Source organism: Pelmatolapia mariae, linkage group LG6 (assembly GCF_036321145.2).
Source record: "Pelmatolapia mariae isolate MD_Pm_ZW linkage group LG6, Pm_UMD_F_2, whole genome shotgun sequence".
In the NCBI taxonomy this organism is placed as follows: Eukaryota; Metazoa; Chordata; class Actinopteri; order Cichliformes; family Cichlidae; genus Pelmatolapia; species Pelmatolapia mariae.
In genome coordinates this window covers 7,252,910-7,268,338 of record NC_086232.1, presented here as the reverse complement: position 1 = coordinate 7,268,338, position 15,429 = coordinate 7,252,910, and the positions used below count along the sequence as shown (strand labels likewise).

Below are 15,429 nucleotides of genomic sequence, written 5' to 3'. Positions count from 1 at the left end.
ATGTGACTCACTTAACTCAGTTAATATGCTACAGGTCACTCTTTAAGGAAAGTCAGAGTAGGGTAGTTTAAACGGGTAGAGAGGCGTGTAACGCTCATCGCGCCAGAAACTTAACCGTTTCCAAAGTCAGGACGATGGCTTCATGTTTCAGCATGCTGTGGACATTCAGACCTGAGAGAGAAAATATGACAAACTGTGTGAGTTTTAAAGAAGAGATTTGTTACATAGAACACTTAAAACCCTGAGCTTTTTAAGAACTGTTTAATTAAACTGGCATGTTAGAGGTCCATAGACACAGTGCTTCAAAGACATCAATGCATGAAATATTGTTTGAAAGGAGGAACAGAAATAATACATTTTGCCATCAATTAATCTGTTAAAACGGAGTTAAGAGAGAGACAAAAATCACTGAGTGTGAACTCACCGATTGCTGGAATGATGTTTACTGTCTTCAAGTTTGCCGTGGCCTGAAGGATGTTTTCAGAAAAGTCTTCACCTCTGAAAGCAACAACAAAAACGTGAGCACTGAGCAACAGTGGGCGTCCAGTGGTGGAGATTCAAACAGATTTGAAAGTTGATCATTTGTACAGATGTGCTGCTAAAGATACTCACACATCCACTATTAACACAGACTCTCCCCAGTGTCTGTGTCTGATGAGGTCAAGCAGGTACTGAGAGTCTGGTGTGGGGATGTTCAGGGAGTCCACAATGTGAAGATCATCCTGTGTCAGCAAGCAGTTCAAAAGGGGGGGGGAAGTATACAGCTGTCAAGAAATATTACAGATACGTAATAATGTAGTTAAAGTCATCATGTATCCTATTCTCACATTTGTTATGTGCTCTAATTATAGTGTCACAGATAAAGAAAGGATTTTCTTTCTTTCTTTTGAACACTTACAAGTTCGTCAGTGTCACCGATCTGCTACAAACCAAATACTATCAAGAAATGATATGAGAACATAAAGGGTGAAGAAATTCTCCATTTAAAACAAGTGGATTTATCTCCTCCCCTCTTTAAGCCAACTTTCTTCTGAGTGGCTAACCACTGCAAACAAAGGGTCTGAACAATAGGTGGGTGTGGCTTCTGTATTCATATGTGTGAGATAACTGTAAGGGTTATTGCCTCTGTGACATCATAACAACAGCAATAAGAGCTTGAGATAAGTGTGTGACAAAAACTGCTTGTGGACACCGTCATATGTCACTGCATGTTTTTACAACTCTTATTACAGATGTTATCAGCCTCTAACATCACTAGCAGCTGTATTTGCTCTTCAGATGAAACAAAGGGGTTTCTCTTACCTGAGCCATCTTGGAGCTCAGTGCCACTTTGAGTCCTTGCACTCAGACTTTCATGGGTAACATGTAGTAGTAACTGGTGGGACCTTTGGGTCCATGAGACATCCCACCTGAATGAAACAGAACCAGTCAGACCATACTGGCCTCCAGCGTGGGAATCCTTCCAGATCAACCCCACTGAAGGGTGATCATGTTTCTGGGAGTCATGACACAGAGACGAGCACACGCTGGACTATGAAACAGAGATGTTCATTTTCAGTTATATTTGGAAAAAAGGAGGGAAAACAGCAGACACGGAAAAAATGAAAACACGGAAGTTTTACAATAAGATCAAAAAGAGGCATCTCCTCTCCATATGGGTGATCAGATACTTCCATGCCGAGCTCATCCACCTTTCTGTTTCCAGGGATTCCAGCTGTACGGGTACAGGGATTTATTGTAGGGGCGGATCTAGAAGGGTGGCATGTGCCACCCTAAAATGATCTCTTGCCACCTACAGTGGCTTGCAAAAGTATTCACCTGTGGCAAACTGCAAACAGGACTTCTTATGGTTTTCTGTTAACAATGGCTTTCTTCTTGCCACTCTTCCATAAAGGCCAACTTTGTGCAGTGCACGACTAATAGTTGTCCTATGGACAGATTCCCCCACCTGAGCTGTAGATCTCTGCAGCTCATCCAGAGTCACCATGGGCCTCTTGGCTGCATTTCTGATCAGCGCTCTCCTTGTTCGGCCTGTGAGTTTAGGTGGACGGCCTTGTCTTGGTAGGTTTACAGTTGTGCCATACTCCTTCCATTTCTGAATGATCGCTCGAACAGTGCTCCGTGGGATGTTCAAGGCTTGGGAAATCTTTTTGTAGCCTAAACCTGCTTTAAATTTCTCAATAACTTTATCCCTGACCTGTCTGTTGTGTTCTTTGGACTGCATGGTGTTGTTGCTCCCAATATTCTCCCAATATTGTCTTTATATTGTCAATATTTGTCAATAATTGTCAATATTGTCTCCCAATATTCCCAATATATTTGTACTGACATTAGATTACACACAGGTGCACTCTATTTACTCATTAGCACGCATCAGGCAATGTCTATGGGCAACTGACTGCACTCAGACCAAAGGGGGCTGAATAATTACGCACACCCCACTTTTCAGTTATTAATTTTTAAAAAATGTTTGGAATCATGTATGATTTTCGTTCCACTTCTCACGTGTACACCACTTTGTATTGGTCTTTCACGTGGAATTCCAATAAAATTGATTCATCTTTGTGGCTGTAATGTGACAAAATGTGGGAAAGTTCAAGGGGGGCGAATACTTTTGCAAGCCACTGTATAGTGCCACCCTAGTTTTGCATATGATAGTGTTGTTTATTAAAATAAGAGCATTGACACTTTGAGCCAGCTACAGCTAACACTAAATGTAAATTCTAAAACTGAATGTATTCCATTGTGTTACTCCCCTCCACCATTAAGAAATGGTTTAGCCCATAGCGCAGACCGGCTTTATTTCTTGCTTTCAGTAGCAACCAATGCCTATGGAACTGAACCGGGCACTTAGGAAATTTAACCTTTCTGCACCTGGAAAGGATCAGATTTGTTACACGATGATAAGTCACTTGAGGGACTCGGCTAAAGAAGTTTTACTAGAACTGTATAATAGAGTTTGGGAGGGAGGGAAGTTGCCACAAAGCTGGAAGGAGGCAGTGATAATACCAATACGTAAACCAGGGAAAGAAGATACGAAACCAGGAAACTACAGACCAATAGCATTAACATCCAACGTCTGCAAAATAATGGAGAGAATGATAAATGACAGATTAGTGTTCTATGTAGAAAAGAAGGGATATTTGGCTCAGTATCAGAGTGGTTTTAGAAGAGGGAGGGGCACAATGGATCCAGCTTTGTGTTTGGAACATGAGATAAGGAAGGCACAAGTGAATAAGGAGAGTGTGCTGGCGGTCTTTTTTGATATAGAGAAAGCATATGATATGATGTGGAGGGAAGGTCTGTTAATAAAAATGAGGGAAATGGGTATAAATGGTCGAATGTTCAGATGGGTTAAGGATTTTTTGGAAGGCCGACGAATAATAGTAAGGATTGGGAGGAGTTATTCGGAGAGTTTGTCAATAGAAAATGGAACGCCACAAGGAAGCATAGTTAGCCCGTTATTGTTTTCACTGCTGATTAATGATGTGTTTAGGAACATAGAGGGTGGGATGGGGTTTTCACTTTTTGCAGACGATGGGGCAATGTGGGCAAGAGGTAGACGGTTAGACTTTTTGGTGAAGAAAGTACAGGGGGCAATCGCAGAAATAGAACAGTGGTCATATAAATGGGGGTTTAAATTCTCAGTTGATAAGACTAAGTTGATGGTTTTTACAAGAAAAAGAGGCAGATATCCAAGAAAGGGTCTCCAGTATGAAGAGTTGGACAGCACCAGGGCCCAACATGGTTCACGCCTACTGGCTGAAGAAGCTGACTGCACTCCACGAGCGTCTGGCAGCACAAATGAACCAGCTGCTAGTTAATGAGAGACACCCGGAATGGCTAACCGAAGGCCGGACGGTCCTGATCCCCAAGAACCGGTCCCATCCAACTACCGACCAATAACCTGCCTCAGTACTACATGGAAGCTCCTCAGGCATCATATCGGCTAAGATGAACAGGCACATGGGTCAATACATGAGCGGGGCACAGAAAGGGATTGGCAAGAATACCAGAGGCGCAAAACACCAGCTACTTGTAGACAGAACAGTCAGCCGAGACTGCAAGACCAGACTGACCAACCTGTGCACTGCCTGGATTGATTACAAGAAGGCCTATGACTCAATGCCCCACAGCTGGATACTGGAATGCCTAGAATTGTACAAGATCAACAGGACCCTAAGAGCCTTCATCAGGAACTCAATGGGGATGTGGCGTACAACACTAGAGGCCAACTCCAAGCCCATAGCACAAGTCACCATCAAGTGCAGGATCTACCAAGGAGATGCTCTGTCCCCACTGCTGTTCTGCATAGGCCTGAACCCCCTCAGTGAGATCATTAACAAGACTGGCTACGGATACCGACTACGGAACGGAGCAGTTGTCAGCAGCCACCTCCTGTACATGGATGATATCAAGCTGTATGCCAAGAGTGAACAAGACATCGATTCACTGATCCACACTACCAGGCTATACAGCAATGACATTGGAATGTCGTTCGGACTGGAGAAGTGTAGTCGTATGGTAACAAAGAGAGGGAAGGTAGTCAGAACTGAGGGAATTGAACTACCAGAAGGCAACATTGCAGACATAGAGGACAGTTACAAGTACCTGGGGATCCCGCAGGCAAATGGGAACCATGAAGAGGCCGCTAGAAAAGCTGCAACCACCAAGTACCTGCAGAGGGTCAGGCAAGTCCTGAGGAGTCAGCTGAACGGTAAGAACAAGATCCGGGCCATCAACACCTACGCCCTGCCCGTGATCAGGTACCCTGCTGGGGTAATAGGCTGGCCAAAGGAGGAGATAGAAGCCACTGACATAAAGACAAGAAAGCTCCTTACCATGCATGGAGGGTTTCACCCCAAGTCCAGCACCCTGAGGCTGTACGCTAAGCGGAAGGAAGGGGGCCGGGGACTGGTGAGTGTCAGCACCACAGTCCAGGATGAGACAACGAACATCCAAGAATACATTGGGAAGATGGCCCCAACTGACCGAGTGCTCAGTGAATACCTCAGGCAGCAGAAACCCAAGAAAGAGGAGGGAGACGAGGAACCATCATGGAAGGACAGGCCCTTGCACGGTATGTACCACCGGCAGATAGAGGAGGTGGCTGATATCCAGAAATCCTACCAGTGGCTGGACAAAGCTGGACTGAAAGACAGCACAGAGGCACTAATCATGGCAGCACAAGAACAAGCTCTGAGTACAAGATCCATAGAGGCTGGGGTCTATCACACCAGGCAAGACCCCAGGTGCAGGCTGTGTAAAGATGCCCCTGAGACAATCCAGCACATAACAGCAGGGTGCAAGATGCTAGCAGGCAGGGCATACATGGAACGCCATAACCAAGTGGCCGGCACAGTGTACAGGAACATCTGTGCCGAGTATAACCTATAAATATATAAGTATAAGTATAACCATATACTTACATATATATATACATATATATACGTGTGTGTGTGTGTACAAACAATCCTATTGAATTGTCGCTTCTCATAGGACTTGCAGCTGCCAAACCAAGATGTAAAACTTTGTGTCAGGCTGTTTTCAGTGGTGCCACTGTAAAAATTTGTGTGGTGAAGTGTGGAGAGTCCTCCTTTTCTGTGTTTCCTCAGGGAGTGGAGACGCTTTTGTGCTCTTTTGATAACTGCTGTTGTGTTAATGGAGAAGGACAGGTCATCAGCAAGGTGTACACCCAGGAACTTGACACTGCTGACCCTCCACAGCAGCACCATCTATGGTGACGTCAGTGTGGTGATCTCTGCCAGCCTTCCTGAAATCGATCACCATCTCTTTTGTTTTGTCCACATTGATTGGACGATTGAGCGAGATTGTGAGATCTACACCACACTTCAAGCTGCTCCACTTCCATTCTATAGGCAGACCCGTCGTTGTCAGTGATGAGACCAACCACAGTTGTGTCGTCTGCGAACTTCACAATGTGGTTAGTGCTGAATCTGGCCGTACAGTCATGAGTGAGCAGGCTGAACAGCAGTGGGCTCAGGACACACCCCTGAGGAGAGCCTGTACTCACTAAGATGGTTTTTGATGTGTGGCTACCCACCTTGACCGTCTGTTGCCGCTTTGTCAGGAAGCTGAAAACCCAGTTGCAGGTTGCTGGGTCCACGCCTAAAAGCATCAGCTTTTCCACTAACTGCTGTGGAATGATCGTGTTAAAAGCTGAGCTAAAGGTGATGAAAAGGACTCTGGCATAGGTGTTCTTCCTCTCCAGGTTTGACAGCATAACGTGAGTGTGGTGGAGATAGATCCTCTGTAGATCGGTTAGTTCTGTATGCGAACTAAAGGGGATCCAGGTCTGTTGGGAGACTGTTCATGATGTGCTTCAAGACCAGCCGCTCGAAGCATTTACTCACAGTTGGTGTGAGGGCAACAGGCCAGAACTCAAGCATGCCGGGTTGACTTTCTGTGGGACTGTTATTATGGTGGCCCTCTTAAGGTAAGCTGGCACAACTCCCTGTCTGAGCGAAATGTTGAAGATGTCTGCAAAAACCTCTTTCAACTGCTCTGCAAAGTCCTTTAAAACACGTCCAGGGATGTTATCTGGTCTCACTGCTTTGCGTGGGTTGACACTGGCAAAGCCCTTCCTCACCTCAGCTGTAGACAGCTGAAAAACCTGGTCACCTGATGGCAGTGGGAGTCCTTGTGCCTCACTGTTAGCCTCAAACCGCGCATAACAATTGTTCAGTTCGTCTGGTAGAGAACAATTGTTCCACCTTAACGTCTGGGGAGGGGGCTTGTAGTCCGTAATGTGTTGGAAACCCTGCCACAGCCATCGTAGGTCTTTGTCGCACCTGAAGTGGCTGTCCAGTTTTTGTGCATACAGCCTCTTCACTTCTTTAATCCCCTTTGACAAATCTTTCTTGCTAGACTATAAGCTGCAGTATTCCCAGATTTAAAGGCTTTGTTCCGAGCCCTCAGCAAAGAACGAACCTCTCCGGTTAGCCATGGTTTTTAGTTGGCTTGCTTCTTGATGGTTTTGACCACTGTCACATCATTTATACACTTATTAATTTTGTCGATGACAGACACAGAGTATTTCTGGAGGTCACTAACGTTGTTAAATGTTGCAGCCTCTCTGAAGATTTCCCACTGGGTGGTCGCAAAACAGTCTGTCAGTGCAGAATTTGCTTCTGGTGGCCAAATTCTAACTTCTCTGACCACTGGCTTGTCCTGCTGCACTCTGGGTTTGTAAGCTGCTGTGAGTATAATGGCCAAGTGGTCAGAGTTAGCAATGTGGGGGAGGGGAGTAGCTCTGTAAGAATGCTTGATGTTTGTATAGACTTTGTCTAGTGCAGGGGTAGGCAACCTTTCTGATGACGAGTGCCATTTAAAATTTCCTCAGAAGTCAGTGTGCCATATGATTGCATTAGCAATAAATTTAATAACGCTCTATATTATCAGTTACACACTATATAGAACCACGTTATAGAATTATATTTGTTCGCAGATGTTGGCAGCTATCAGCAAATAGTTATCAGCTATTTTGAAACAAAAAAAAGACACTTTTATCCATAACAAGAACTCCATAACAGCAAATGAACTGTACAACAGAAAATGCAAATGCTATCTATGGTCTCCTCTAGGGCTGCCACAAACGATTATTTTGATAGTCGACTAGTCACCGATTATTTTTGCGATTAGTCGACTAATCAGATCATGCATCCATTGGACGTAAAACGTACAGCTTATTGCACCAGCATGCATCTGCTCTTATATAACTATCATTAGCTTACAGCTTTAAGTGTTTAAGATATGTGCTAACTAAAAATAAAGACAAGATGATAGTTTATTAAATTTGAATGAAATCTGCAGATTGTTTCGGTGGAGTTTAATAAACTCAGCTGTCTGCTCCATGCTATCTAAAATCTAATAGGACACCGGAGTATATTCTGGAGCATCTCACACTTCTGATAATCAGTTGTCTGCTTGACGTTTATTCAGCTGTGTAAAAACTATAACTTTAATCTCAGCCAAACCGATTTACTCAGGAACAAATAAAATACTGAAAAAAGCCAAACAATAACATTTTTAAGTTATCTAAGTGACTTATACATCATGTTTAACCTGAGTAGCGAAAGACGGCGGTGGGTTTGAAAACGATTTGCCAGGAGTCCGGTGTTCTCACGGGCTCTAGTGAGCCTTGAACCCCGGCTAGCTATCGAGCTGGTGGGTAACAGACGTAAAAGCTTCAAACGACATGTTGACTATTAAATTAGTCGTCGACGATTTTGATAGTCGACGTAATCGTGACTAGTCGACTAATTGTGGCAGCCCTAGTCTCCTCACAACAATGATAAGAAAAATAAACTGGGCCAATATGGCATATTTGTTAATACAGAGACACACATGTTAATCTGATCTCTGGTCTCCCACTCAGAGACACAGGTCTCCGAGTCTCCAGCATTCAGACGGCTACCTGAGGACACTCATGTGAGAGAAAATCTGCTCACACAGATATGTAGAGCCAAACACTGTCAACAAGGCCTCTGCAAAGTTCTGAAGACAGTTAAACTTGTCAGGTAGTGATGTCCAGCATGTGAAAATGCAAGCTCCATAAACATGCACATCTATGGATTCCAGCTGCTTCGATGTTGCATTAACTGGCATTAACTCAGCCAGTTAATGCGAGACAAATCGAGCTGCTCATTAAAGATTTCTGGTTTGATCAGAAAATAAAACATTGGTCCATACACCTGAAAGTCCCAAAAATGCATTGTGTCTTGAGTCTACGGATGTATCTGTGTATTTCCGCGGTGCTGATGCTGTGCTGAGCGGAAAGCTCCTGAAGCTTTTGAAGTGTCAGAATGTGGAAAGCTAACAACGTCCCTCTCACCAATAGGCTAAGTTATTTTTAGCCAATTACAAGTTGAATCTGGTAGTTGGGGTTGTTAGTTAAGATGCCATCATTAAGAAGCGGCACAACTAACGTGTCTATGCGAGCTGATTTGTGATGTGCACCGCTGGCGCGGCCATTTATTTTTTGATGCACCTTCTCAGATTAATTCACTGCGTGTCGTGCCCAGGGCTGGACTGGGACAAAAAAACAGCCCAGGCATTTTGACTAAAGACCGGCCCACCAGGTATTAAAGCCATAAAGCCTTTGAATGAAAACAAACACAGTTGTGACAGTGATGTACACTGTCTTGTTGGTATATGTATAATTTCTATACATTTTACTTCAGATAAAAACTTTGGTTGTAAGCTTCAGATAATTATTTAATAAAAGCTAGACATTTTAAATGAGAATAAGAAAGTATTTCTTTGTGCCCCCCTTTCCCTGTTAATGCCCTACCTGGCCCCCTGGCAAAACTTTGCTAGACCCGCCCCTGCACAGTTACCAGCTGTCAGCTACGTAGAAAAGGATCCTGGTGTTATTTGTCTCTCAGAAACAGTTCATAACTTTAACTCATTCATGTCACCCAAAAGGTAAACCTGTTTCTCCATCACCTGTTCAGCTCTGATGATTCAGTAAGGACATCTCCTGGTTTCATCTTGATGTTTCCTTCTCACCACATATCCAAATCGACATGACCAATGACCAGCAGCTTTTACAGCTGTGGCTCCAGCAAACATCAGCTGATACTAGAAGGTAATATTAAATAAATTCTAACAACAGCTGATCAAGCTTAAACATGCTGCTGTTGTTTAACGCGACATCCGCTGGTTTCTTCTTTCTGGCGCAAAGTGGGCGATAAACAAAAAAAGAGAAAAGCCGATCAGCTGATCATTGATTAGTTTCATGATTGAAGTAGCAACAGGAGAGGAAGGGGGGAGAATGAGAGAAGAAGAGGCAGCTGTGCAGCAAAGACACAGAATAACTCCAGCTTTGTGTCTTTTTTTCATTCTAGCTGAAGTAGGGGAGACCGGGGATAGTTGTAACGTGGGTCAGTTGTAACACTTCCAATTTCTCCAATCAGGGCTACGTTTCAAATTATGTGATTCATCCTGTGCATGCCCAATTCAGTTCTTCCATCACATGTGAAAAATCAGCACATTTTGTCAAACACAGAGAATTTAACACGAAAAAAAGTAATTTGTATGCCAAAAAGTAAGTTTTTGTACTTTATTTCAATTTCTAATAGCATTATCTGCTTTGCAGTTAAACACATCAAACTTAAATTATGTTATTTGTATGTCTATGGGGATATATTCTGTGTAGGTCTTTAGTGCTAATGTTTTAGCCGTTGGCTGTAATCTTAGCTAGTTCATGGCTATAGGAGTCTGGGTCAGTGGTAACAGCAACAGTCTGGGTTAGTTGTAACAATAATGCAGATGTTACAACTTACCACACAATTACTTTAACTTATATTAAACAAGTTGGGACAACGACATCAGCAGAGAGAGGTTCACTGGCCACCTATGCGGTTAATGCCATTGGCAACACAATTCCTCCAATGTTTGTGTTCCCACACATACATTATGAAGACCACTTTGTCAGAGATGGACCAGTAGGAAGTATTGGTAGTGGAAATAAATCAGGATGGGTGCAAGAAACAGATTTCCTCATCTTTCTGAAGCACTTTGCAAACCACACCAAGGCCAAGCCATGATAAAGAGTAATGGAATTGCAATGCTGGTGCACAACTACATTTTTTCAGCTTCATTGTTATGTTCAAAAGTTGGTGCAAGAGTTGTAGGTTATAATGCCCACTGAGCCAATGAGGCCAAACTCAAGGAAGACCAACCAAAATTAATGAAATATTCAGTTGCAGAAAATTCCATAATTTGTATTTTTTGGGGGGTTGGAATATGTTCAAAAACTAGATTTCTGCATTCTGTTACACACACACATAGCTACATAAATGGCTCTAAGTGCATTCATGTGTTGAATAAAAAAGATTACATGTTAATGTTTTGTCAGTACCCTTATTTCATTGTGTTACATTTCACCCCAGGATATGTTACAACTAACCCAGACTATGGGGTTAATTGTAACATTTCACTCTTTGTGTTTGAGACCATACCATCCAATGGGTAATTGTGCTGCAGAGAAAATAGCTGCACTATTTAATAGCAGAGACATGTAAATACTTTGCATTACATTTTGAATCCACTACCTTAAAACAGCTCCAATTTACAGACAGAAATGTTACAACTATCCCCGGTCTCCCCTAATAAACGCGAATTCACTGTGTAATTGTGTAACTTTATTAGCAGCGTCCTCCTGAAATGCGCCAACAACATTGAGAGTAACATCCTCCTCTCTGCTTCTTAACGCTCTCTGGTCGCTATGGTAACAGGTAAATAGTTCTTTCAAAATAAGACAGACAACTACAACACGGGAAAAGACCCAGGGAAATCGACTTAACGATAAAAACTGAAAACCATACATTTCACACCCGAGCCTCAACTCTCGTGGCCCGGTACCAAACGACTCACAGACCGGTACCGGTCCGTGGCCCAGGTGCTGGGGACCGCTGCTGTACAGGAAACACGGCACTAGATTGATTGACAATGGTCTACAACAATCAGAACGCAGAACACAATGTAACACATGGACACTCTTGGCCACGAACAAGCTGAAGGGATGGTGATTTTTTTAACAAACGCAGAGTGTTAAAAAACACTTAGAACCATGTTTATTTCTCAGCAGCATCAATAGCAACAAAAATGGAATTTAGTTTTCGCTGTCAAAGTCGATTTTACTGAAGTCACATGTTTCCGGTTACTGTGGATGTTGCAATATGGCGCTCCCCAGAGGCTGCAGCCAGGTGCTCTTGACCAATTCTGTTTATATTTTACATGCTTCCCTTAGGCAGTATCATCAGAAGACATAGTATACATTTTCACTGCTATGCAGATGACACCCAACTCTATCTGTCCATGAAGCCAGATAACACACACCAATTAGTTAAACTGCAGGAATGTCTTAAAGACATAAAGACCTGGATGGCCGCTAACTTTCTGCTTCTTAATTCAGATAAAACTGAGGTTATTGTTATTGTTGTTATTATCACTAAAGGCAAATACGCCGTCGTTGCACCCTACACCGACCGCATACTAGAAACGTGGGACAGCAACACAACCAGGAATCTGCTTCCCACCCCTCCTCCCCTGCCCACCCGTCCATCACAGAAAACCACGCTCCGCGTCCCCATCACTAAAGGCAAATACCCCGTCGTTGCACCCTACGCCGACCGCATACTAGAAACGTGGGACAGCAACACAACCAGGAATCTGCTTCCCACCCCTCCCTCCTCCCCTGCCCACCCGTGCGTCACAGAAAACCACGCTCCGCATCCCTATCACTAAAGGCAAATACCCCGTCGTTTCACCCTACGCCGACCGCATACTAGAAACGTGGGACAGCAACACAACCAGGAATCTGCTTCCCACCTACCATCCCATGCCCACCCGTCCGTCACAGAAGACCACGTTCAGCGCTTGAGATAAGTGGGCGACAAAAACAGCTGTTTGTGGACACGTCATATGTCACTGCACGTTTTTAAAACTCTTATTACAGGTGTTATCAGCCTCTAACATCACTAGTGTCAAGGCTAGCAGATGGATTCAAGTGCAGACCACGTTCTGGCAAGCAAAAGGTTGACAATTTATTAACACAGAAGGAAAATCACAGTGGTGTGTATATACAGTGAATGGGGCAGGGGTTCGGGGCTGCAGGGGAAGAAATCCACACTCGCTCTCTACTCAGCCCAAACTCCGCCACTCCTCTTCTCACGCTCACTCGCTTCTCCACAGCCACTCTCGCTCCAATTTCCACTTATGTCGTCACACACACAAGGATCACAGGTCAGGGTCCGCCACTAGTTCCGGGGAGATCTAAACACAAAGAGTCCGATTAGATCAATACGCCACACAACACCTAGAGAGTTTCTTTCAGAAAGAGAGCTGAGAGCACGAACACAGGAGGTTCAACGTTCCAGCGCCGACTACTCCGTGCCACAGCGTTAAATAGGCAAGGGGGATGCCGCCTGATCAGCAACAGGTGTAGTAATCACCGCCGGCGCGTGGGCCAAGGGTGAGAGCCCACAATGAGCTCCACCCAGGCAAGCAGGAGAGAAAACAAAACAAACCTGTGGCCAACATGAGCGAGCCGAAGAGGCACAGGGACCATGACAACTATCATCTGTATTTGCTCTTCAGATGAAACAAAAGGGTTTCCCTCTTGTTTTAGCCCCGGACAAAAGTAACGCAAACAGGGATTGGAAAAGGCCATTAACAGCAAATTACACTGCAAGAATTAATTAAGCTGCTCCAATAATTATCACTTTGGCTTTTCTTTTCTTTTTTTAAAATTTTCACTCCCCCCACCCCAACCAGTCGTGGCAGATGGCTGTCCCTTTCTGAGCCTGGTTCTGTCGAAGGTTTCTTCCTTTTAGAAGGGAGTTTTTCCTTTCCACTGTCGCTAATTGCTTGCTCATAGGGAATCACCTGATTGTTGGGGTGGCCAAAACTCTAGGGGAACTAGCAATTCTTGTGAAAATTTAAAAGAAGAAAAAAAAAAGCCTAAAAATAAAAACAACTGATGAATATGTTCTTCAACTTAGACACATTTTTGCTTAAAATCTTTAAAAATTAAGTAATCTTTGTGTCAAGTTCGTACCAATATTCAAAGCGGAGCAGCGGACAAATTACCATCACATCAGTCCTTCAGACCTAATTTGATACAAATTGGATAAAAATTGTATGTTAATTAAATAAACCTGTTTTAAGCATCAGCTCATTGTTGTTTGCATTTTTTTTAAATATAGTGCTACCCTTTAGGCTCCTAGCAGACATATCTAGTCTTTTATACTGTGTGAGATGTTTGTGTCTACTCTGGGTCAGTTCCAGAGGAGATGCTCGAAAAAAATCGGGCAGCCAACTTTGACAGGTTGCTTCAAGCATAAGCAACCTGTCTTAAACCACATCACGAACTGGCATGCATAATATCTATAAACACACAGTACACTTATAGTAAATTTATAAGTTTCAAGTGAGATCATGCTTTAGAGACAGCCTCATGAGCTATTAAGTAGCCTACTTCCCAAGGTCTGAACTGCATAGGTCCATTAGTGTTCTCCTCAGTCAGTCGATCCTGCTTGACGGTTCTTGAACTTGCGGTACTATCAGCTAATTACAGTTTGCGTGTTAGAAGAGGAAAATTGCAGTGCAGTTTAATTCATTGCTTCTCCAGCTGTGTAAATTACATTAATCTCATCAGCAACAGCTTTAGGTTTAGGAGAATACTGCAGTGAGTCAGTGCACAATTATCAATTTATCAGCTGCATAACAGCAGCTGCAGCCTCACAGCTGTAACACACTGTACTGAGTGAAACATTTTTACACTTCACAAGAAAGAAGGACAGGAAAGTTTCGCCTCATCATTCCCAGGTGACAGGAGGACTAAGACGCCACTGAAGGCAGGATAAAAGCAGCCTGCATAAGCCCCTTTTCCACTGGTATCTACTCGGATCAACTCACCACGGATCCACGGATAGCCACGACTGGACTCTGCTCGACTCGTTTTCCATTACATAAAAAAGTACATCATTTTCATGGCTGCAATCACCAGTCACTTGGTGGGTGGAAGCATCAAAGAATGCCATCGGTTTTTAAGAGTGGCAAATCGGGCAATCAATCTGTTTTGATTCAGATGCTGAAGCGTGTCTTTTTCAATTGACATGACTGCAAGACTGTGAAGTCTTTTCTGACACATTGTTTGCCGCAGTGCACTAAAGGACCTTTCACCTGAGCAGCTGCTTACAGGCACTGTTAGGGCACCTTGGATGGTTGCCTTCAGAGAGGGATAGAGTTGGATGTCTCGAGACCGGTCTTGGTCTCGTCTCGAGACCACTTTTACGTGGTCTTAGTCTTGTCTTGGTCTCGGATCCCTCGGTCTTGTCTTGGTCTCACTGTCTCGGTCTTGCTTTCTCAGATGTGTTTGGGAGATTTGGAGTCAACCATCAGCGGAGCGGGGGTGTGGCTTACTGGGCTTAAGCCCGGGTCATTTTTTCAGAAGCATGGGGTCTTTTGGTGTGTAATTTGTTTCATAGATAGATGCCTGACTGACAACTGTATATTGAACTGTATATCAAGGTGAGGCATGACATTGTAGAATAAATGTTACTGTGCCTGGAATTTAAGAAAATAGTCCTTTTGTAAAAATGCGCAATGAGCTTGTTCATGCATGAATAGCCAGTAAAATAAGCTACTGTAAGACTTGATGTCAGAAGTTCATGTGAGAAAAACAGAAACATTACAATTAAATTTGAAGTTAAACCAGCATCACTTCCTGAGTACAGAAAGTAACACTAAGAATGTAGAGACTCATATATCATATGTCAACAACTGCTACAAAACTCATTGCTTTTTGCTGTTGCAAAAAGCAATAAAAATATTGGTTTAAAAAAAAAAAAAAAAACTCATTCCCGGTACAGAACAGTACTGCTGCAGTTTCAGCAGCTT

At 43.5% G+C, this 15,429-nt stretch overlaps 1 protein-coding gene across 1 annotated transcript; it reads right to left on the bottom strand.

Annotated features, from left to right (window-relative positions):
• LOC134628919 (large ribosomal subunit protein uL4m-like) lies at nucleotides 1-2,480 on the bottom strand. Its single transcript, XM_063475754.1, has 4 exons — nucleotides 1,303-2,480; nucleotides 613-722; nucleotides 425-498; nucleotides 1-171 (listed from the first exon to the last, which is right to left on the bottom strand). The coding sequence occupies exons 1-4, from the start codon at nucleotides 1,309-1,311 to the stop codon at nucleotides 95-97; spliced, it is 270 nt and encodes an 89-aa protein (XP_063331824.1). The 5' UTR covers nucleotides 1,312-2,480; the 3' UTR covers nucleotides 1-94.
• Between the last annotated feature and the right edge of the window lie 12,949 nt (nucleotides 2,481-15,429).